Source organism: Astatotilapia calliptera, chromosome 23 (genome assembly GCF_900246225.1).
Source record: "Astatotilapia calliptera chromosome 23, fAstCal1.2, whole genome shotgun sequence".
Taxonomy (NCBI): Eukaryota; Metazoa; Chordata; class Actinopteri; order Cichliformes; family Cichlidae; genus Astatotilapia; species Astatotilapia calliptera.
This window is the reverse complement of record NC_039323.1, coordinates 4,600,568-4,625,394: the sequence shown is the minus strand read 5'-3', so window position 1 is coordinate 4,625,394 and position 24,827 is coordinate 4,600,568. Positions and strand designations below refer to the sequence as shown.

The 24,827-nt window shown below is 37.9% G+C and overlaps 4 protein-coding genes across 4 annotated transcripts; all 4 read left to right on the top strand.

The window, feature by feature from the left end:
• The first annotated feature begins 630 nt into the window (after positions 1-630).
• Positions 631-8,667, top strand: LOC113015830 (myosin-10-like). The gene is made up of 4 exons (XM_026158182.1): positions 631-2,154; positions 4,184-5,461; positions 7,020-7,024; positions 7,202-8,667. The coding sequence occupies exons 1-4, from the start codon at positions 941-943 to the stop codon at positions 8,608-8,610; spliced, it is 3,906 nt and encodes a 1,301-aa protein (XP_026013967.1). The 5' UTR covers positions 631-940; the 3' UTR covers positions 8,611-8,667.
• Positions 3,837-5,572, top strand: LOC113016427 (myosin-13-like). The gene has a single exon (XM_026159255.1). The coding sequence runs from the start codon at positions 4,248-4,250 to the stop codon at positions 5,463-5,465; it is 1,218 nt and encodes a 405-aa protein (XP_026015040.1). The 5' UTR covers positions 3,837-4,247; the 3' UTR covers positions 5,466-5,572.
• An 8,654-nt stretch (positions 8,668-17,321) lies between the features above and the next one.
• Positions 17,322-19,675, top strand: LOC113016436 (duodenase-1-like). Its single transcript, XM_026159263.1, has 5 exons — positions 17,322-17,379; positions 17,457-17,604; positions 17,679-17,805; positions 17,917-18,180; positions 18,272-19,675. The coding sequence occupies exons 1-5, from the start codon at positions 17,322-17,324 to the stop codon at positions 18,434-18,436; spliced, it is 762 nt and encodes a 253-aa protein (XP_026015048.1). The 3' UTR covers positions 18,437-19,675.
• Positions 19,676-21,098: 1,423 nt separating this feature from the next.
• Positions 21,099-23,413, top strand: LOC113016182 (duodenase-1-like). Its single transcript, XM_026158800.1, has 5 exons — positions 21,099-21,156; positions 21,228-21,375; positions 21,455-21,584; positions 22,270-22,533; positions 22,628-23,413. Exons 1-5 carry the CDS (start codon positions 21,099-21,101, stop codon positions 22,790-22,792), a joined length of 765 nt encoding a protein of 254 aa, XP_026014585.1. The 3' UTR covers positions 22,793-23,413.
• The last annotated feature ends 1,414 nt before the right edge of the window (positions 23,414-24,827 follow it).

Below are 24,827 nucleotides of genomic sequence, written 5' to 3'. Positions count from 1 at the left end.
AAGTGCTGACATGAGTAGTGTCCACAGAAACCTCTGAATCTCAGCTAAAAGCTCATGTAAACCATGTCTACAAACACCAAACAAAGCAAAGACACCAGACAGTTAAAAGAGCAGTTACTGCACCATGAATCTGTGGACAGGTAATATCCATATTTTGATTTATGATTTTCTGGAGTTAAATGTGAACCGAAGCATATTTTCAAACGTGTTATATGCTATAAAATACTTTTAAAAATTAGGTGAGGGAAATAAAAAATCATTTTTTCTATGTTTGAGTCACAGTAACTTTGACATAGTAACATCTGCAGTAATATTTACAGCTCTGATGACATCTCACCAGTGTTAGCTTTATTTTGACACCAAGACTGTTTACACAGAGTTTGTAATTGCAGAGAAATACATTTATTTTGGTCATTTCCTTTTCAAGCAGGAAGCTCACCCTTCTTGGTATACCCTTTAGATGAATACAGAGTTTTTAATTAAATACATATTCTTTAAATAATGTTCCCTTTTAGAAAAAGTAGGATCATTAAAAAAACAAAACATTTATTATAGCTCTGTCACGCAGAAAAAAGCTGTCTTTTTCTGTGGTCTGTTATATAACATTAGGGGTGTTCGTGGCAATTAACTTTTTAATCGACTAAGCAGGTCAAGTAAGAAACACTTAAATATTAAGTTACATTTGAAAACTGTTTAAAAAAAAACATATCCCCATTCCACATTCCAAAATGTCATGTGACAATCTGATTGGCTTAGGAGTGATGATGTCACAAGGATGTCACAAGGATGTCACAAGGATCCTTTGAAGTTTTTCTATAAATAGGGGTGAGAAACAGCAATTTTCAGTTCGTTTCTTCGCAGCCTTTGTGTTTGCAGCCTTCAAACGTTCACTACAGAAAAATTTGGAAACCTCTCAGAGTCATCGGATACAAACGCCAACATGTATCCAAGATTACGGCAACCAAGACAAAAAGATTTCGCCGCCTCTCCTTCCACGCGTGGCCGGCCAATTTCTCCAAATGGCCTCTTATCCATCCAAAGGGCATTACAGGAGAGTAGGAATGAAAACAACCATCTCCAGAACAAAATTCGACAAATTGAAGAAGAAAAACGTCACCTGGAGAAGAAGTGCTTACAGATGGAAGCACAAAACAAACACCTGGAAGAAACACTACAGCGCCAGCCCGACATCAACATTATTAATGAGGGCTGGGGGATCAAGTTTGCTCAAGCCAGAGAGCAGATTGTATCCCTCATCAAAGAAAACAAGAAAAAGAGCGCTGAAGTTAAAGAAATGTCCGAGCAGCTTCAAGGCAGGAAAGCGACGATTGATAAAATGGAGTGGGATCTGCAATACATGGACCAAATGAATCACCTGCTCCAAAGAAAGCTTGATGAAGCTGAAGAAAAAAATAAAGAAGTCCTCCAACAGAAGGAACAACAGGACACAAAGCAAAAAGACCTGCAGCGCGAGCTCCAAGGCATGCAGGAAAAGTACAGAATGGTGAAGGCAGAGTTGGAACAAACATTGGTCCAAAATAAAGACCTCCTTCAAGAGAAAGAGCAACAGAAAGAAAGACTGCCAGAAGAAAAGTGCATTATCAAGGACTTTGAGAGTAAAAATCAAAAGTTGCAAGGATTCTGTGATGAACTGAAGGTCAAAACAAGTGAGCTGGAGGGAGAAAAGGAAACACTAGAAAAACGATGCTCACACATGCAGAAAAAGATTGATCACATGGCCAAAAACAACTCAGAGCTCATTAAGGGGATATTGTTGGAATTCAACAACTTGAAGCGGGAAAACACAGAAATGCAGGCCCAAAAGCAAAAACAAGACAAAACGCATGAGGACCTGCAGTGTACGCTCCGCGATATCCAGAAAAGAAATGAGCAGCTAGAAGGCCTGCACAAAGAAGATCAAGTGAGAAATGCAGACCTGCAGAAGGCAAAGCTGACACAGGAGGCAACATCCAAAGACCTCAAAGAAAAGCTTGAAGAAACACAAGCAACATTAGAACAGGTGGAACAAACATGCAAGAAACTAGAGAGGCAAAACACAGAAACCATCGATGAGTTGAGAACCCTCATCCTGGACAAAAAGGCGCTCGTGGAAAAGTCCATGAAAAAGAAGAAAAGATTCTTCAGCTTTTTCCGGTAGAGGGACAATACTGCTTCTTCAACTGATGTAGCCTCGTCTTGCTCCACCTCTGTTCACCCCCCCAACCAGTCCCGGCAGTTGACTGCCCCCTCCTGAGCCTGGTTCTGCCGGAGGTTTCTGCCCGTTTAAAGGCAGTTTTTCCTCCCCACTGTCGCCTAGTGCTTGCTCAGAGGGGATTGTTGGGGTTTTCTCTCCTCTACCTTGTTTCGTTATTTACTTGTTAACTTTTTGCTCTTACTTCATTTAACCTTGTTTCGTTATTTACTTGTTAACTTTTTGCTCTTACTTCATTTAACCTTGTTTCGTTATTTACTTGTTAACTTTTTGAACTTACTTCATTTAACCTTGTTTCGTTATTTACTTGTTAACTTTTTTGCTCTTACTTCATTTAACCTTGTTTCGTTATTTACTTGTTAACTTTTTGCTCTTACCTCATTTAACCTTGTTTCGTTATTTACTTGTTAACTTTTTGCTCTTACTTCGTTTTACCTTGTTTCGTTATTTACTTGTTAACTTTTTGCTCTTACTTCATTTAACCTTGTTTCGTTATTTACTTGTTAACTTTTTGCTCTTACCTCATTTAACCTTGTTTCGTTATTTACTTGTTAACTTTTTGCTCTTACTTCATTTAACCTTGTTTCGTTATTTACTTGCTTGTTTAACTTTTTTTTCAACTTATCTAACAAAATAAAACAGTTGAATTTATCCTTTGAGTATTGTTCATCTATTCTTTACAGAGTTTTTCCAAAACACTTTCAAACATTCAGATCTGTCTTTCATTTTCTTCTTGAAACCTCATGAACGGTGAACTAAAAACTCTGGAACATGGTTCTAAACACTGAAATTGTTTCAGCTGAAACTGGCAAAGTCATACGTGCGTGTGTGTGTGTCACAGGTGATATGGTGTCACTAGTCCGCTCATCATGTTTAGGCCTCATTCACTCCAGAATTATTTAGGCCAAATCTTTAAAACAGTGTCACTGCACACACATTTCAATCACACAAATGCAGGATTAATTCTTTGCAGTATCTTATCTGATTTATTATGAGAATGTCACGCCTGATCATTTGCGCCCACAACATCAAAAATGGGGGCAAAAGGGAGGAGATCACGTTTAATCGATTATAACACGAGGTCAGAAATATAAGTGCTGACATGAGTAGTGTCCACAGAAACCTCTGAAGTCTCAGCTAAAAACTCATGTAAACCATGTCTACAAACACCAAACAAAGCAAAGACACCAGACAGTTAAAAGAGCAGTTACTGCACCATGAATCTGTGGACAGGTAATATCCATATTTTGATTTATGATTTTCTGGAGTTAAATGTGAACCGAAGCATATTTTCAAACGTGTTATATGCTATAAAATACTTTTAAAAATTAGGTGAGGGAAATAAAAAATCATTTTTTCTATGTTTGAGTCACAGTAACTTTGACATAGTAACATCTGCAGTAATATTTACAGCTCTGATGACATCTCACCAGTGTTAGCTTTATTTTGACACCAAGACTGTTTACACAGAGTTTGTAATTGCAGAGAAATACATTTATTTTGGTCATTTCCTTTTCGAGCAGGAAGCTCACCCTTCTTGTTATACCCTTTAGATGAATACAGAGTTTTTAATTAAATACATATTCTTTAAATAATGTTCCCTTTTAGAAAAAGTAGGATAATTAAAAAAACAAAACATTTATTATAGCTCTGTCACGTAGAAAAAAACCTGTCTTTTTTCTGTGGTCTGTTATATAACATTAGGGGTGTTCGTGGCAATTAACTTTTTAATCGACTAAGCGGGTCAAGTAAGAAACACTTAAATATTAAGTTACATTTGAAAACTGTTTAAAAAAAAACATATCCCCATTCCACATTCCAAAATGTCATGTGACAATCTGATTGGCTTAGGAGTGATGATGTCACAAGGATGTCACAAGGATGTCACAAGGATCCTTTGAAGTTTTTCTATAAATAGGGGTGAGAAACAGCAATTTTCAGTTCGTTTCTTCGCAGCCTTTGTGTTTGCAGCCTTCAAACGTTCACTACAGAAAAATTTGGAAACCTCTCAGAGTCATCGGATACAAACGCCAACATGTATCCAAGATTACGGCAACCAAGACAAAAAGATTTCGCCGCCTCTCCTTCCACGCGTGGCCGGCCAATTTCTCCAAATGGCCTCTTATCCATCCAAAGGGCATTACAGGAGAGTAGGAATGAAAACAACCATCTCCAGAACAAAATTCGACAAATTGAAGAAGAAAAACGTCACCTGGAGAAGAAGTGCTTACAGATGGAAGCACAAAACAAACACCTGGAAGAAACACTACAGCGCCAGCCCGACATCAACATTATTAATGAGGGCTGGGGGATCAAGTTTGCTCAAGCCAGAGAGCAGATTGTATCCCTCATCAAAGAAAACAAGAAAAAGAGCGCTGAAGTTAAAGAAATGTCCGAGCAGCTTCAAGGCAGGAAAGCGACGATTGATAAAATGGAGTGGGATCTGCAATACATGGACCAAATGAATCACCTGCTCCAAAGAAAGCTTGATGAAGCTGAAGAAAAAAATAAAGAAGTCCTCCAACAGAAGGAACAACAGGACACAAAGCAAAAAGACCTGCAGCGCGAGCTCCAAGGCATGCAGGAAAAGTACAGAATGGTGAAGGCAGAGTTGGAACAAACATTGGTCCAAAATAAAGACCTCCTTCAAGAGAAAGAGCAACAGAAAGAAAGACTGCCAGAAGAAAAGTGCATTATCAAGGACTTTGAGAGTAAAAATCAAAAGTTGCAAGGATTCTGTAATGAACTGAAGGTCAAAACAAGTGAGCTGCAGGGAGAAAAGGAAACTCTGGAAAAACGATGCTCACAGATGCAGAAAAGGATCGATCAAATGGCCAAAAACAACTCAGAGCTCATTAAGGGGATATTGTTGGAATTCAACAACTTGAAGCGGGAAAACACAGAAATGCAGGCCCAAAAGCAAAAACAAGACAAAACGCATGAAGACCTGCAGTGTACGCTCCGCGACATCCAGAAAAGAAATGAGCAGCTAGAAGGCCTGCACAAAGAAGATCAAGTGAGAAATGCAGACCTGCAGAAGGCAAAGCTGACACAGGAGGCAACATCCAAAGACCTCAAAGAAAAGCTTGAAGAAACACAAGCAACATTAGAACAGGTGGAACAAACATGCAAGAAACTAGAGGAGCAAAACACCGAAACCATCCATGAGTTGAGAACCCTCATCCTGGACAAAAAGGCGCTCGTGGAAAAGTCCATGAAAAAGAAGAAAAGATTCTTCAGCTTTTTCCGGTAGAGGGACAATACTGCTTCTTCAACTGATGTAGCCTCGTCTTGCTCCACCTCTGTTCACCCCCCCAACCAGTCCCGGCAGTTGACTGCCCCCTCCTGAGCCTGGTTCTGCCGGAGGTTTCTGCCCGTTTAAAGGCAGTTTTTCCTCCCCACTGTCGCCTAGTGCTTGCTCAGAGGGGATTGTTGGGGTTTTCTCTCCTCTACCTTGTTTCGTTATTTACTTGTTAACTTTTTGCTCTTACCTCATTTAACCTTGTTTCGTTATTTACTTGTTAACTTTTTGCTCTTACCTCATTTAACCTTGTTTCGTTATTTACTTGTTAACTTTTTGAACTTACCTCATTTAACCTTGTTTCTTTATTTACTTGTTAACTTTTTGAACTTACTTCGTTTTACCTTGTTTCGTTATTTACTTGCTCGTTTACCTCTTTTTTCAACTTATCTAACAAAATAAAACAGTTGAATTTATCCTTTGAGTATTGTTCATCTAATCTTTACAGAGTTTTTCCAAAACACTTTCAAACATTCAGATCTGTCTTTCATTTTCTTCTTGAAACCTCATGAACGGTGACCTAAAAACTCTGGAACATGGTTTGAAACACTGAAATTGTTTCAGCTGAAACTGGCAAAGTCATACGTGCGTGTGTGTGTGTCACAGGTGATATGGTGTCACTAGTCCGCTCATCATGTTTAGGCTCATTCACGCCAAAATGATTTAGGCTAAATCTTTAAAACAGTGTCATTGCACACACTTTTCAATCACACAAATGCAGGATTAACTATTTGCAGTATCTTATCTGATTTATTATGAGAATGTCATGCCTGATCATTTGTACCCACACCATCAAAAATGGGGGCAAAAGGGAGGAGATCGCGTTTAATCGATTATAACACGAGGTCAGAAATATAAGTGCTGACATGAGTAGTGTCCACAGAAACCTCTGAGTCTCAGCTAAAAGCTCATGTAAACCATTTCTACAAACACCAAACAAAGCAAAGACACCAAACAGTTAAAAGAGCAGTTACGTCACCATGAATCTGTGGACAGGTAATATCCATATTTTGATTTATGATGTTCTGGAGTTAAATGGGAACCAAAGCATATTTTCAAAGGTGTTATATGCTATAAAATACTTTGAAAAATTAGGTGAGGGAAATGAAAAAGACATTTTTCTATGTTTGAGTCACAGTAACTTTGACATAGTAACATCTGCAGTAATATTTACAGCTCTGATGACATCTCACCAGCGTTAGCTTTATTTTGACACCAAGACTGTTTACACAGAGTTTGTAATTGCAGAGAAATACATTTATTTTGGTCATTTCATTTTGGAGCAGGAAGCTCACCCTTCTTGTTATACCCTTTAGATGAATACAGAGTTTTTTAATTAAATACATATTCTTTAAATAATGTTCCCTTTTATAAAAAGTAGGATCATTAAAAAAACAAAACATTTATTATAGCTCTGTCACGCAGAAAAAAGCTGTCTTTTTTCTGTGGTCTGTTATATAACATTAGGGGTGTTCGTGGCAATTAACTTTTTAATCGACTAAGCAGGTCAAGTAAGAAACACTTAAATATTAAGTTAAATTTGAAAACTGTTTAAAAAAAAACATATCCCCATTCCACATTCCAAAATGTCATGTGACAATCTGATTGGCTTAGGAGTGATGATGTCACAAGGATGTCACAAGGATGTCACAAGGATCCTTTGAAGTTTTTCTATAAATAGGGGTGAGAAACAGCAATTTTCAGTTCGTTTCTTCGCAGCCTTTGTGTTTGCAGCCTTCAAACGTTCACTACAGAAAAATTTGGAAACCTCTCAGAGTCATCGGATACAAACGCCAGCATGTATCCAAGATTACGGCAACCGAGACAAAACGATTACGCCGCCTCTCCTTCCTTGCGTGGCCGGCCAACTTCTCCAAATGGCCTCTTATCCACCCAAAGGGCATTACAGGAGAGTAGGAGTGAAAACAACCATCTCCAGAACAAAATTCAACAACTTGAAGAAGAAAAAGTTCACCTGGAGAAGAAGTGCTTACAAATGGAAGCACAAAACAAACACCTGGAAGAAACACTACAGCGCCAGCCCGACATCAACATTATTAATGAGGGCTGGGGGATCAAGTTTGCTCAAGCCAGAGAGCAGATTGTATTCCTCATCAAAGAAAACAAGCAAAAGAGCGCTGAAGTGAAAGAAATGTCCGAGCAGCTTCAAGGCAGGAAAGCCACGATTGATAAGCTAGAGTGGGATCTCCAATACATGGACCAAATGAATCACCTGCTCCAAAGAAAGCTTGATGAAGCTGAAGAAAAAAATAAAGAAGTCCTCCAACAGAAGGAACAACAGGACACAAAGCAAAAAGACCTGCAGCGCGAGCTCCAAGGCATGCAGGAAAAGTACAGAATGGTGAAGGCAGAGTTGGAACAAACATTGGTCAAAAATAAAGACCTTCTTCAAGAGAAGGAGCAACAGCAAGAAAGACTGTCAGAAGAAAAGTGCACTATCAAGGACTTTGAGAGTAAAAATCAAAAGTTGCAAGGATTCTGTAATGAACTGAAGGTCAAAACAAGTGAGCTGCAGGGAGAAAAGGAAACTCTGGAAAAACGATGCTCACAGATGCAGAAAAGGATCGATCAAATGGCCAAAAACAACTCAGAGCTCATTAAGGGGATATTGTTGGAATTCAACAACTTGAAGCGGGAAAACACAGAAATGCAGGCGCAAAAGCAAAAGCAAGACAAAATGCATGAAGACCTGCAGTGTACGCTCCGCGACACCCAGAAAAGAAATGAGCAGCTAGAAGGCCTGCACAAAGAAGATCAAGTGAGAAATGCAGACCTGCAGAAGGCAAAGCTGACACAGGAGGCAACATCCAAAGAGCTCAAAGAACAGCTTGAAGAAACACGAGCAACATTAGAACAGGTGGAACAAACATGCAAGAAACTTGAGGAGCAAAACACCGAAACCATCCATGAGTTGAGAACCCTCATCCTGGAGAAAAAGGGGCTCGTGGAAAAGTCCATGAAAAAGAAGAAAAGATTCTTCAGCTTTTTCCGGAAGAGGGACAATACTGCTTCTTCAACTGATGTAGCCTCGTCTTGCTCCACCTCTGTTCACCCCCCAACCAGTCCCGGCAGTTGACTGCCCCCTCCTGAGCCTGGTTCTGCCGGAGGTTTCTGCCCGTTTAAAGGCAGTTTTTCCTCCCCACTGTCGCCTAGTGCTTGCTCAGAGGGGATTGTTGGGGTTTTCTCTCCTCTACCTTGTTTCTTTATTTACTTGCTTACTCATTTAACCTTTTTTTTATTGTCTTTGCTTACCTCATTTAACCTTGTTTCGTTATTTACTTGTTAACTTTTTGCTCTTACCTCATTTAACCTTGTTTCGTTATTTACTTGTTAACTTTTTGCTCTTACTTCATTTAACCTTGTTTCGTTATTTACTTGTTAACTTTTTGAACTTACCTCATTTAACCTTGTTTCGTTATTTACTTGTTAACTTTTTGCTCTTACTTCGTTTTACCTTGTTTCGTTATTTACTTGCTTGTTTAACTTTTTTTTTCAACTTATCTAACAAAATAAAACAGTTGAATTTATCCTTTGAGTATTGTTCATCTAATCTTTACAGAGTTTTTCCAAAACACTTTCAAACATTCAGATCTGTCTTTCATTTTCTTCTTGAAACCTCATGAACGGTGAACTAAAAACTCTGGAACATGGTTTGAAACACTGAAATTGTTTCAGCTGAAACTGGCAAAGTCATACGTGCGTGTGTGTGTGTCACAGGTGATATGGTGTCACTAGTCCGGTCATCATGTTTAGCCTCATTCACCCCAGAATTATTTAGGCCAAATCTTTAAAACAGTGTCACTGCACACACATTTCAATCACACAAATGCAGGATTAATTCTTTGCAGTATTTTATCTGTTTTATTATGAGAATGTCATGCCTGATCATTTGCACCCACAACATCAAAAATGGGGGCAAAAGGGAGGAGATCACGTTTAATCGATTATAACACGAGGTCAGAAATATAAGTGCTGACATGAGTAGTGTCCACAGAAACCTCTGAAGTCTCAGCTAAAAGCTCATGTAAACCATTTCTACAAACACCAAACAAAGCAAAGACACCAAACAGTTAAAAGAGCAGTTACGTCACCATGAATCTGTGGACAGGTAATATCCATATTTTGATTTATGATTTTCTGGAGTTAAATGTGAACCGAAGCATATTTTCAAACGTGTTATATGCTATAAAATACTTTTAAAAATTAGGTGAGGGAAATAAAAAATCATTTTTTCTATGTTTGAGTCACAGTAACTTTGACATAGTAACATCTGCAGTAATATTTACAGCTCTGATGACATCTCACCAGTGTTAGCTTTATTTTGACACCAAGACTGTTTACACAGAGTTTGTAATTGCAGAGAAATACATTTATTTTGGTCATTTCCTTTTCGAGCAGGAAGCTCACCCTTCTTGTTATACGCTTTAGATGAATACAGAGTTTTTAATTAAATACATATTCTTTAAATAATGTTCCCTTTTAGAAAAAGTAGGATAATTTAAAAAAACAAAACATTTATTATAGCTCTGTCACGTAGAAAAAAACCTGTCCCTTTTCTGTGGTCTGTTATATAACATTAGGGGTGTTCGTGGCAATTAACTTTTTAATCGACTAAGCGGGTCAAGTAAGAAACACTTAAATATTGAGTTACATTTGAAAACTGTTTAAAAAAAAACATATCCCCATTCCACATTCCAAAATGTCATGTGACAATCTGATTGGCTTAGGAGTGATGATGTCACAAGGATGTCACAAGGATGTCACAAGGATCCTTTGAAGTTTTTCTATAAATAGGGGTGAGAAACAGCAATTTTCAGTTCGTTACTTCGCAGCCTTCGTGTTCGCAGCTTTCAAACGTTCACTACAGAAACATTCGGAAACCTCTCAGAGTCATCGGATACAAACGCCAGCATGTATCCAAGATTACGGCAACCAAGACAAAAAGATTTCGCCGCCTCTCCTTCCACGCGTGGCCGGCCAATTTCTCCAAATGGCCTCTTATCCATCCAAAGGGCATTACCGGAGAGTAGGAATGAAAACAACCATCTCCAGAACAAAATTCGACAAATTGAAGAAGAAAAACGTCACCTGGAGAAGAAGTGCTTACAAATGGAAGCACAAAACAAACACCTGGAAGAAACACTACAGCGCCAGCCCGACATCAACATTATTAATGAGGGCTGGGGGATCAAGTTTGCTCAAGCCAGAGAGCAGATTGTATTCCTCATCAAAGAAAACAAGAAAAAGAGCGCTGAAGTTAAAGAAATGTCCGAGCAGCTTCAAGGCAGGAAAGCGACGATTGATAAAATAGAGTGGGATCTGCAATACATGGACCAAATGAATCACCTGCTCCAAAGAAAGCTTGATGAAGCTGAAGAAAAAAATAAAGAAGTCCTCCAACAGAAGGAACAACAGGACACAAAGCAAAAAGACCTGCAGCGCGAGCTCCAAGGCATGCAGGAAAAGTACAGAATGGTGAAGGCAGAGTTGGAACAAACATTGGTCCAAAATAAAGACCTCCTTCAAGAGAAAGAGCAACAGAAAGAAAGACTGCCAGAAGAAAAGTGCATTATCAAGGACTTTGAGAGTAAAAATCAAAAGTTGCAAGGATTCTGTGATGAACTGAAGGTCAAAACAAGTGAGCTGGAGGGAGAAAAGGAAACACTAGAAAAACGATGCTCACACATGCAGAAAAAGATTGATCACATGGCCAAAAACAACTCAGAGCTCATTAAGGGGATATTGTTGGAATTCAACAACTTGAAGCGGGAAAACACAGAAATGCAGGCCCAAAAGCAAAAACAAGACAAAACGCATGAGGACCTGCAGTGTACGCTCCGCGATATCCAGAAAAGAAATGAGCAGCTAGAAGGCCTGCACAAAGAAGATCAAGTGAGAAATGCAGACCTGCAGAAGGCAAAGCTGACACAGGAGGCAACATCCAAAGAGCTCAAAGAACAGCTTGAAGAAACACGAGCAACATTAGAACAGGTGGAACAAACATGCAAGAAACTTGAGGAGCAAAACACCGAAACCATCCATGAGTTGAGAACCCTCATCCTGGAGAAAAAGGGGCTCGTGGAAAAGTCCATGAAAAAGAAGAAAAGATTCTTCAGCTTTTTCCGGAAGAGGGACAATACTGCTTCTTCAACTGATGTAGCCTCGTCTTGCTCCACCTCTGTTCACCCCCCCAACCAGTCCCGGCAGTTGACTGCCCCCTCCTGAGCCTGGTTCTGCCGGAGGTTTCTGCCCGTTTAAAGGCAGTTTTTCCTCCCCACTGTCGCCTAGTGCTTGCTCAGAGGGGATTGTTGGGGTTTTCTCTCCTCTGCCTTCTTTCTTTATTTACTTGTTAACTTTTTGCTCTTACCTCATTTAACCTTGTTTCGTTATTTACTTGTTAACTTTTTGCTCTTACCTCATTTAACCTTGCTTCGTTATTTACTTGTTAACTTTTTGAACTTACCTCATTTAACCTTGTTTCGTTATTTACTTGTTAACTTTTTGCTCTTACCTCATTTAACCTTGCTTCGTTATTTACTTGTTAACTTTTTGAACTTACCTCATTTAACCTTGTTTCATTATTTACTTGTTAACTTTTTGCTCTTACTTCGTTTTACCTTGTTTCTTTATTTACTTGCTTGTTTAACTTTTTTTCAACTTATCTAACAAAATAAAACAGTTGAATTTATCCTTTGAGTATTGTTCATCTAATCTTTACAGAGTTTTTCCAAAACACTTTCAAACATTCAGATCTGTCTTTCATTTTCTTCTTGAAACCTCATGAACGGTGAACTAAAAACTCTGGAACATGGTTTGAAACACTGAAATTGTTTCAGCTGAAACTGGCAAAGTCATACGTGTGTGTGTGTGTGTGTGTCACAGGTGATATGGTGTCACTAGTCCGGTCATCATGTTTAGGCTCATTCACTCCAGAATTATTTAGGCCAAATCTTTAAAACAGTGTCACTGCACACACATTTCAATCACACAAATGCAGGATTAATTCTTTGCAGTATCTTATCTGATTTATTATGAGAATGTCATGCCTGATCATTTGCACCCACAACATCAAAAATGGGGGCAAAAGGGAGGAGACCACGTTTAATCGATTATAACACGAGGTCAGAAATATAAGTGCTGACATGAGTAGTGTCCACAGAAACCTCTGAGTCTCAGCTAAAAGCTCATGTAAACCATTTCTACAAACACCAAACAAAGCAAAGACACCAAACAGTTAAAAGAGCAGTTACGTCACCATGAATCTGTGGACAGGTAATATCCATATTTTGATTTATGATGTTCTGGAGTTAAATGGGAACCAAAGCATATTTTCAAAGGTGTTATATGCTATAAAATACTTTGAAAAATTAGGTGAGGGAAATGAAAAAGACATTTTTCTATGTTTGAGTCACAGTAACTTTGACATAGTAACATCTGCAGTAATATTTACAGCTCTGATGACATCTCACCAGCGTTAGCTTTATTTTGACACCAAGACTGTTTACACAGAGTTTGTAATTGCAGAGAAATACATTTATTTTGGTCATTTCATTTTGGAGCAGGAAGCTCACCCTTCTTGTTATACCCTTTAGATGAATACAGAGTTTTTAATTAAATACATATTCTTTAAATAATGTTCCCTTTTATAAAAAGTAGGATCATTAAAAAAACAAAACATTTATTATAGCTCTGTCACGTAGAAAAAAACCTGTCTCTTTTCTGTGGTCTGTTATATAACATTAGGGGTGTTCGTGGCAATTAACTTTTTAATCGACTAAGCGGGTCAAGTAAGAAACACTTAAATATTGAGTTACATTTGAAAACTGTTTAAAAAAAAACATATCCCCATTCCACATTCCAAAATGTCATGTGACAATCTGATTGGCTTAGGAGTGATGATGTCACAAGGATGTCACAAGGATGTCACAAGGATCCTTTGAAGTTTTTCTATAAATAGGGGTGAGAAACAGCAATTTTCAGTTCGTTTCGTCGCAGCCTTTGTGTTTGCAGCCTTCAAACGTTCACTACAGAAAAATTTGGAAACCTCTCAGAGTCATCGGATACAAACGCCAACATGTATCCAAGATTACGGCAACCAAGACAAAAAGATTTCGCCGCCTCTCCTTCCACGCGTGGCCGGCCAATTTCTCCAAATGGCCTCTTATCCATCCAAAGGGCATTACCGGAGAGTAGGAATGAAAACAACCATCTCCAGAACAAAATTCGACAAATTGAAGAAGAAAAACGTCACCTGGAGAAGAAGTGCTTACAAATGGAAGCACAAAACAAACACCTGGAAGAAACACTACAGCGCCAGCCCGACATCAACATTATTAATGAGGGCTGGGGGATCAAGTTTGCTCAAGCCAGAGAGCAGATTGTATCCCTCATCAAAGAAAACAAGAAAAAGAGCGCTGAAGTTAAAGAAATGTCCGAGCAGCTTCAAGGCAGGAAAGCGACGATTGATAAAATAGAGTGGGATCTGCAATACATGGACCAAATCAATCACCTGCTCCAAAGAAAGCTTGATGAAGCTGAAGAAAAAAATAAAGAAGTCCTCCAACAGAAGGAACAACAGGACACAAAGCAAAAAGACCTGCAGCGCGAACTCCAAGGCATGCAGGAAAAGTACAGAATGGTGAAGGCAAAGTTGGATCAAACATTGGTCCAAAATAAAGACCTCCTTCAAGAGAAAGAGCAAAAGCAAGAAAGACTGACAGAAGAAAAGTGCATTATCAAGGACTTTGAGAGTAAAAATCAAAAATGCAAGAAGTCTGTAATGAACTGAAGGTCAAAACAAGTGAGCTGGAGGGAGAAAAGGAAACACTGGCAAAACGATGCTCACACATGCAGAAAAAGATTGATCACATGGCCAAAAACAACTCAGAGCTCATTAAGGGGATATTGTTGGAATTCAACAACTTGAAGCGGGAAAACACAGAAATGCAGGCCCAAAAGCAAAAACAAGACAAAACGCATGAAGACCTGCAGTGTACGCTCCGCGACATCCAGAAAAGAAATGAGCAGCTAGAAGGCCTGCACAAAGAAGATCAAGTGAGAAATGCAGACCTGCAGAAGGCAAAGCTGACACAGGAGGCAACATCCAAAGACCTCAAAGAAAAGCTTGAAGAAACACAAGCAACATTAGAACAGGTGGAACAAACATGCAAGAAACTTGAGAGGCAAAACACAGAAACCATCGATGAGTTGAGAACCCTCATCCTGGACAAAAAGGCGCTCGTGGAAAAGTCCATGAAAAAGAAGAAAAGATTCTTCAGCTTTTTCCGGTAGAGGGACAATACTGCTTCTTCAACTGATGTAGCCTCGTCTTGCTCCACCTCTGTTCACCCCCCCAACCAGTCCCGGCAGTTGACTGCCCCCTCCTGAGCCTGGTTCTGCCGGAGGTTTCTGCCCGTTTTAAGGCAGTTTTTCCTCCCCACTGTCGCCTAGTGCTTGCTCAGAGGGGATTGTTGGGGTTTTCTCTCCTCTACCTTCTTTCTTTATTTACTTGTTAACTTTTTGCTCTTACCTCATTTAACCTTGCTTCGTTATTTACTTGTTAACTTTTTGAACTTACCTCATTTAACCTTGTTTCGTTATTTACTTGTTAACTTTTTGAACTTACCTCATTTAACCTTGTTTCGTTATTTACTTGTTAACTTTTTGCTCTTACCTCATTTAACCTTGCTTCGTTATTTACTTGTTAACTTTTTGAACTTACCTCATTTAACCTTGCTTCGTTATTTACTTGTTAACTTTTTGCTCTTACTTCGTTTTACCTTGTTTCTTTATTTACTTGCTTGTTTAACTTTTTTTCAACTTATCTAACAAAATAAAACAGTTGAATTTATCCTTTGAGTATTGTTCATCTAATCTTTACAGAGTTTTTCCAAAACACTTTCAAACATTCAGATCTGTCTTTCATTTTCTTCTTGAAACCTCATGAACGGTGAACTAAAAACTCTGGAACATGGTTTGAAACACTGAAATTGTTTCAGCTGAAACTGGCAAAGTCATACGTGTGTGTGTGTGTGTGTGTCACAGGTGATATGGTGTCACTAGTCCGGTCATCATGTTTAGGCTCATTCACTCCAGAATTATTTAGGCCAAATCTTTAAAACAGTGTCACTGCACACACATTTCAATCACACAAATGCAGGATTAATTCTTTGCAGTATTTTATCTGATTTATTATGAGAATGTCATGCCTGATCATTTGCACCCACAACATCAAAAATGGGGGCAAAAGGGAGGAGACCACGTTTAATCGATTATAACACGAGGTCAGAAATATAAGTGCTGACATGAGTAGTGTCCACAGAAACCTCTGAATCTCAGCTAAAAGCTCATGTAAACCATGTCTACAAACACCAAACAAAGCAAAGACACCAGACAGTTAAAAGAGCAGTTACGTCACCATGAATCTGTGGACAGCTAATATCCATATTTTGATTTATGATTTTCTGGAGTTAAATGTGAACCGAAACATATTTTCAAACGTGTTATATGCTATAAAATACTTTTAAAAATTAGGTGAGGGAAATAAAAAATCATTTTTTCTATGTTTGAGTCACAGTAACTTTGACATAGTAACATCTGCAGTAATATTTAAAGCTCTGATGACATCTCACCAGTGTTAGCTTTATTTTGACACCAAGACTGTTTACACAGAGTTTGTAATTGCAGAGAAATACATTTATTTTGGTCATTTCCTTTTCGAGCAGGAAGCTCACCCTTCTTGTTATACCCTTTAGATGAATACAGAGTTTTTAATTAAATACATATTCTTTAAATAATGTTCCCTTTTAGAAAAAGTAGGATAATTAAAAAAAACAAAACATTTATTATAGCTCTGTCACGTAGAAAAAAACCTGTCTCTTTTCTGTGGTCTGTTATATAACATTAGGGGTGTTCGTGGCAATTAACTTTTTAATCGACTAAGCGGGTCAAGTAAGAAACACTTAAATATTGAGTTACATTTGAAAACTGTTTAACATCTGTGAAACTGGAAACTGGTTTCATTGTTTCACGTTTGGCTGTCAATCCAAGGTGTGAGTTTTCACACCCCTAGAAGCAAACAACAACACCCACAAAAAAGTGCTTTGATATTCTCTGAAAGAAAACTTTCAGAGGAGAAACAGATAAAAGTGTTGATGAAACCACAGACAGCAAGGTGATGCACAAAGTGTTTGATTAGTTGTTACTCTTTTTCTGTATCTAATTACTCATCTTACATCTCTTACATCAAAACTGTATTGTTTTTCTTTTCAGTTTACAATGTAAATTCATTTGATTATTTATAACATCCAAAACCCAATTTAAAATAAAGTTAAATATAATGCATATGTCTTTAGTTATCAGTGTTTGCTCCACAATGAGAGCTGTTTCCTTACTGAAACCAGGTTCTGGGTTCAAACTTCCTGGTCGGTTGGGGTCTTTGTTTGCAGTTTTTATGTTTATTTCATATGTTTGTTAGTTTATTTTGTGGCTTCAGCCCTGCCATGATCCTGGCATATTAATTAAATTCTTTCACCCAATTACCCATTCAATTTAAAACACAACACAACAATTTACATTTAGGAATGATAAAAATGAATTAATTAATTTGTATAACATACTTAAATAAATTTATACACATAGCATAATCGATGTGTTTCACATAGCAAATCAGTTATCTTTGCATTAACAAACTTTTCAGAATTATCTTGAATAAAGGATGTGGTTAGAAGCACTATAAATGTGTCTGCTTGACACGCCTACAATGAAGTGAACCGTTTTCCTGGCATCATGCACGGTCTGCAAATAATTCTGCTACTCAATGTTTTGACATGTCTCAAACAAGCTGGTAAGAATTGCAGTTTTTAGTCATTATTCTCCAAACATTTCATATGGGCATTAGCATGTTTTTTTTTTTCTTTGAAGCACGTGGAAGTGACATCATTGGTGGGGAGAAAGTCCCAAGGAAGTCAATGTTGTATATGGTCTCAGTGCAAAACAAAAGTGGTCATATATGTGGAGGATTTCTGATCACCGAAGACTTTGTTGTCACTGCTGCACACTGTGATAATGAGTAAGTATCAGTCTTCGTGTCATTTAACAGGTTTAGGAAATGTATTGAGTGCCACTCAATAATCTTTGCTTCAGATACCCCACGCACGTTGTTCTCGGTAACCACAATCTCAACAAAGGCCAAAAAATAAGTATCAATAAAAAATTCAAGCCTAGATTCTATCTAAATGTTTTACTGGGTGACGACATCATGCTGCTTAAAGTAAGTACAACAGTTTGAAGTGACATAGTTGAGTGATCTAATTATCTACGTTACATTACAGCATAAGAATTTTGAATGTTAACTTTGTGATTTGATTTTGTATCTCTTCAGCTTTCTAGAAAAGCTCAGCTAAGCGACATAGTAAAAATAATTCGACTTCCAACTGCTAAAATAAACCTAAAAGAAAATGAAGTGTGCAAAGTGGCTGGATGGGGAATTACGGAAAATGGTACTCTAACCAATATACTGAGGGTGGTGGATGTGCCTGTCATTAACAAGAAAGTCTGTAAGAAGCAATATTCTGTCATAAATATACGTCTTCCCGCCAACGTTATCTGTGCAGGTGGCTACCCCACACACAAGGGATTCTGCCAGGTATGTTTTCTTCTTCTTCCTTTCACTGAAATTAATAACTGGTCTCTCGTTGTCAAATGTATAAACACCTTAAAATTCTTTCTTTTCACAGGGTGATTCAGGTGGTCCTCTGGTGTGCGCAGGATTAGCTGTTGGTATTGTTTCTTTTAACAAAGGCAAGTGTAACTACCCTAAAGCACCCAATGTTTATACAGACATCTCAAAATACCTCCTGTGGATCAATGCAATTCTTAAAAACCCAAATAGTTATTTGTAAAACTACAATTGTTTTTCTGCTGTATTGCTTCATTTTGCTGTCATTTTCTTTGTGTGACCAAAAACAGAAATAAAAATTGTATCTGCTAGTCCACGGTCTGCAGACCGTGACTGATATTGTTACTAATAAAACCATGGTTTTATTAGTAACAATATCAGAAGGGAAATATTTCATTAAAACAATAACAAGGGAGTCCAGAAAATAATTTGGTGTCACATGAAGAATAAGCAACATATAGTAGTATTAAGGTTATCACCATTACCATTTCAAGATGTTGCTGTTTTTCCATAAGATTAAAGTGACATCTTTTAGAGACCAGTATGTGTCACCACAGTAGTGAAAGTACATCTACACTGCTACACTGACTGGAACTATTTCACAGAGTGAGAGTGAGATGTCAAATAATCAATAGTGAAAGCATTATTTTTGCAATATATTTGGCAGCTAATGAGAAACAAACTAAATACTAACGAATATTCAATGTGTACATGACTGCTGAGTGAGCAACAGCAATAACCGTAAAAGAGACACTCATGTAAACAAACTGTAATCTGCAATGCTAGTGATGGGTAGATAAGGTCAAAATGTTATTAGTATTGATGCCATCTAGTGGTGTACAGATTGATACCAATTTTCCTATATAAAATACGTTCTAGAATCAATTCTCATATTAAAATATTGATATTAAAATAATTTGTGGTAAATTAGAAGTTTATGTTTGACAGGTAAACAGTGGAAATTAGCTATATTATTGAGATTGTCTAAATGATTGATAGGAACTACTATTTCTGCTTGTCATGGTGATATGAGAAATAAATGCATCACGGCTCACATAGTAATCAAATCTGGCAGTCATTTAATCTCTTATGCATATCACTAAAATAGTTCAGAAAAAGTACCGACTGCATCTTAAGGATGTAATTTTGCTGAAGGAGTAATGTGTTTTTTAAAATTTGTTCACAACAGTGCTCTAACTGTACATCACCAAGTTGATTAAAAGAATGTATAGAGCATTGTTGTAATCTAATTTTGTACTGTGGTAATTTGTACATCCACATGCTTTTAGAATGTTTATAGATATGGATGGTCCAGTTTTGGATCACTGGGTGGTTGTCATACTCCGAGAGCAGGCAGGACTCAAACGCCGACTCCGAATGCAGTTCTGTGAATTTATATACAATGATAGTAAGCCCCAGGGCAGACCCAGGACACCCAGGACCAGAGATTATATCTCTCGGCTGGCCTTAGAACATCTGGGAAGGCCTTGGTGTTCCCCTGGACAAGCTGGAGGAGGTGGGCTTCTCTGCTAAGGCCGCTGCCCCCGCAACCCGGCCCCAGATAAGCGGAAGAAGATAAATGAATGAATGAATGAATGAATAACCAGAGTAAACATAAAATGCTCTTTGTAAATGATTATTTTATTAAATAAAGAAGAATTGTTATCCAAATCTACCTGGTCCTGTGTGAAAATGAAAATGCCCCTTTTGTTAAAAATAAATTAACTGTGATTAACCACATTTTTTAGTTTAGTTTCACTAAACACACTCAGGCCCAATTACTGGCAGACTGGGTAAATCAAGAACTCAGTTCAATAGAACCCATGTGACAAATCAAAGCAGGCTAAAAGAACTCAATAAACAACACTTCATACAGCAATCTAAAGAAACACTTGAGAAACAAAGTCACTGATAACTCTGTGACCGGCCTACCAAAATTACTCCAAGCGCACATCCATGAATTATCCAGGTCACAAAAGTACCCAGAACAACATTAAAGAACCTCAGGCTTCACGTGTCTCAGTCATGCTCAGTTCATGATTAAACAATAAAAAAGACTGGGCAAAAATGGCATCCATGGGACAGTTCAGGAGAAAACCATTGCTGACCAAAGAGGCATTTGCTAAAACATATCTTGATGATCCCCAAGACTTGAAAGACTGGACAAATACTTTGTGGAATAATGAGACAAAAGTTTAACTTTTTGGAAGGTGTGTGCACCATTACTCTCTGGCATAAAACAGCATTTCAAAAAAGAAAAATAATACAGAAAGTAAAATATGTTGTGGTTGTGTGACGATCTGGTTTGGCCTGCTTTGCACAAACATCAATATACACGTGCATAATACAAATAGGACCATGAAAATAGGTCATTACACAACTACAAAAACTGCCATGTTTGCTAACCGTACTGCTCTTCTGGATATCTTGATTCCTGCATTCCTGTTTTTCAGCCTGTTAGAAATGATCATGGAGCTTCTGCATGTGCGCTCCAACAAAACAGTGCTTTTAATTATATTTTGTGAGTTAGATGTATCAGGGATCCTGCACAAAGTACTTCTGTGTGTGTTGATTGTATACATATATCTCCATGTACACGTGATAGCATTTAGTTTACATCACTCTGTTAATTAAGCTGGAGCTCGGAAAGAAAAGCGTCTGGACTTCCAGTTTCTTGAAGACGTTTCACCTCTCATCCAAAAAGCTTTTTCAGTTCTAAGAGCATAAAGAGTGATTCAAATGTTCTGTGAAGATATGAAATGAACGTTGAGAAGACAGGAAGTGAAAACAACCCCAAAAACCACAAACCACAGACAGAGTGCAAGGTAAAGCATAAAGTGGTCGACTATCTCCCTGAAAGATTTTTCACCCGACTTCCATGCATCATGCACGCTCTGCGAGGGTTTCTGCTCTTTCAAACTTTGACGCTTCTTAGACATAATGGTAAGATTTTATCCATTTCTTACAGATGTGCAAAAGTGTGTTGCTTTTAAATTTTGCACATTTGCTTTCAGCACTGGGGAGTCAAATCATAAAAGGTAGAAAGGCTGAGAAAAAGCAGATGATGTATATGGCATCAGTGCAAGACAACAATGGACATATATGTGGAGGTTTCCTTGTCAGTGAATATTTTGTAATGACTGCAGCGCACTGTGCTCCCAAGTAAGTAATCAAAACTCTTCATGCAACCTCAAATTCATCAAAACATAAACGTTCAATTTCTGTATTATCATTAATGTAGGAATCCTACAAGTGTTGTTCTGGGCACTCACAATCTCAAAAAGGTTGATGACACAATGAGATATGATGTGAAGATGTGCAAACATTCTTTTAAGGATGTTCTATCTGGAAATGATATCATGCTTCTCAAAGTAAGTAGATAACTCCTGAATCTCATAGACATGCATCTCTTAGGTCCTGTATCAGGTTTTTGCTGCATATGTTATGTTGATGCTATATAGATAGATTTTGTCTTTTGTTTTTGTTTTAGCCAAGTGTTTGGCTAGTAGCTGTTTGACAGTCACCATGTTGGTGCACAAATACCATTTTATGCCTGTCAAACTGCATTATTCTCGTCACTGTTCAAAAAGAACTCTAAAAACCTGAAATGTTCTGAAAATGATGAGGTATAAGAACTGGATATGAAATGAATTTTATGCATTTCAGCAAGCCATGTGTGAAGCCTGGCTCCTTGGAAGCAAACTATAAAGAAATAAGTGGTGCCTCAACACTTTTACACAATACTGTAGTTTATTTTAAGTAACTGGCCCTGGATGTATTACTCATGGGAAAGCACATGAAAGAAAGAAAGTTCCTTATTGCTTGCCTTTTGCAATATATGTGATACAAAACAAACATGTTTTTATTTAGTTTAACAATGTGTTGCACATTAATAGGTATACTAAATGTTAGTGATGATTATGTATTGTAGTACATATTGGTTATTCAACTGACCAGCTACACATGTGGACACTCTGTTATGGTTTGGATTTAAACCCTATTAAATTTGCCTTAAGTATTCTCTTTTCTATCTCATTCCTTATTTTCTGCCACTAGCTGTCCAGGAAAGCTCGCCTGGAAGGAAACAAAGTTATTAAGCCAATTAAACTTCCACATCCAAAAATTAATCTAAAGGAAAACAAAACCTGCAGTGTAGCTGGATGGGGGGCCATAAAAAGTAACGGTGAAAGTGTTGACGAGCTGCAAGTGGTGGATGTCCCCATCATTAACAAGGACAGGTGTCAGAGTGTTTGGCAGAATAGGCTTCCAGCTAAAGTTATTTGTGCAGGTGGATACTTTAAAAACAAAGGAATCTGTCAGGTAACTTTTTTTCTATCTACAACCTATGATAACGGTATTAACAAAAGATTGATGATTGATGGGCAAATCAAATAATAATATTTCCTCCTCACAGGGTGACTCTGGTGGCCCTCTGGTGTGTGACAATTTGGCAGTTGGTGTCGTTTCCTTTAACAACTACAAAATCTGTGACTATCCGAATGTCCCCAACGTTTATACAGACATATCAAAATTCCTTTCTTGGATCAAACCCATTCTTAAGAAAAAGAAATGCTACTAATCTCTGGCTCTCTTCCACAGTGCATCTTTTGTCCTACCTTCCTTCCCTGGGCTCCAACCAGTCATGATCATTTTGTTAGATCTCAATGAGAGTTTTTGCTGTAATCAGAGCTAGATTTTCACCATTAGGGGGCAGCGTTCAATTAACTTTTCACATCTGTCAGAAACAAGAAAATGGAGAGTTTGGTGTGAGATCAGAATAGTGTGTGTGGTGAGAACCATTTACTTACTGAAAGAAGGTTCTGGGTTTAAAGTTCCTTGTTGGCCAAGGTTTTCTCTCATAGTTTACCGACACACTTGTTTGCTTAATTGATGCTTTTAGATTTTACAGTGAATGGTTTTCTGTCTCCTTGTGTTACGCCTGCAACCAACTTGCAGGCTGTCCAGGATGTACCTTCCCTCTCACACTATGATAGCCAACTCTTCCTTCTTGACACCAACCAACAGCACCTCCTCTGTGAGATTACTGCAGTATTTCATGTTTCAATATGAATATCATTTACATTCATTTCATGCAGAGAAATGTAATCCTGAGTCAAGATGTTCTGTTACACTGTCAGGTGTCAGGAATGATTAAATCTCTTTAAGCATTTTGGCATTACAGTGAGTCCAAAAGCAAAAAATAAAACCTGAAGCTTGAAACTGTATTTTCTCTTACTCATGTCATTTTCAAAACTTTTTTGGGGAACTTTGCTGTGGGAACATCCAAGGAACAGGCCAAAGGCTTTAGTTTTTTTCACTTTAAAAAGCAAAACATTGCTATAGATACAAAAAGAAAATTGCTTCAACCTAAGACCCGTGACGATAGCCAAAAAAAGTCTCAGAAAACATGGATCACATATGAGCCAAAATATAAAATGCCCTAATACTAAAACCATGCATATATGAATTCGGTATCTCAGTAATGTTTTAGTTCTGCACGCAGAACATGCAATATGTCTAACACCTTGTGAATATGCATGTATCTGCATTTGCTGCTGTACTTGTGGCTGTTTGTCTAAAGCAAGTTTTTTTAGTCAGCAACATTTTCTAGGCATTTATACATGTTCAATCAGATTGAAAGATGGGAGATAATATGACTCTTATCTGCTATATGCTATGGAGTAAATGTAACTGCACTAGTTATTAGCAAGCCATTGTTGTTTTAGTCATTAGCCAGTGTGAATGCAGTGTTTTCATCTCCGTGAGAATGCTGACATTATGACCGGTATCTGGTGACTGTGGTTTCTTTGATTCAAAAACAGTTTATTACACTAATCACATGTGTTTTGGTAGCTTTGGCCTATGCAAATGAATAATGTTGTTTCTTCTTATGCTCTTCATTTGAAAAAGTTTTCCATTTAAAATTAAGTTGTGATAGTAAACAATTTCTTTGAAGGTAAAAGGCGAGGTAAGAACTAAGAACATTCACTTTCTGATCTGATATCCAAGCTAGCCTGAAAATGTCTCTTCTGAGAAGTGATGTAAAAAAGAGAAGGCTCGTTAAAAACAACTTTTTTTACACCAATGTGTAAAAAGAAAAGCCAAAAACATCTTCTTCTGTTCCGCTATCGGTTTCTCTACTTAATCAATCTGCTGATTAACTCATCTGCTTAACAAAGGAACAGAAGCTGATTTTTTAAGACTGAAGAACACACTTAGATGTGGGCAGATCTTCGTGTCAGCCGGATAATGTACTCAGCCTCAATCTCACCATATCACCGACAGTGCCATTCTGTTTTATTCACAGCTTGTAAATAAACGTATTAAACCTTTCCCAATGCTCAGGGTGTGGGTCCATCCTTATGACAAAGTTACAGTGTGTAAAAACTTCACCTCTGGATGTCTGTTTACTTAATCTCTCGAAATTCCAGTGCATAATTTTATCTATGGTGGTTGCTGTAGGACAAACGTTTTAAACAGTCAAGAAAGAACAAAAACATTTAATATAGGATACATTCCAGAAATCCTTCCCATTGTCTTTTCCTGACCTCTTGTCCTTGAGCTGGGTATGAGAAGTAATAAGAACTTAGGAAAAGAGAAGAACGGTGAGCTGA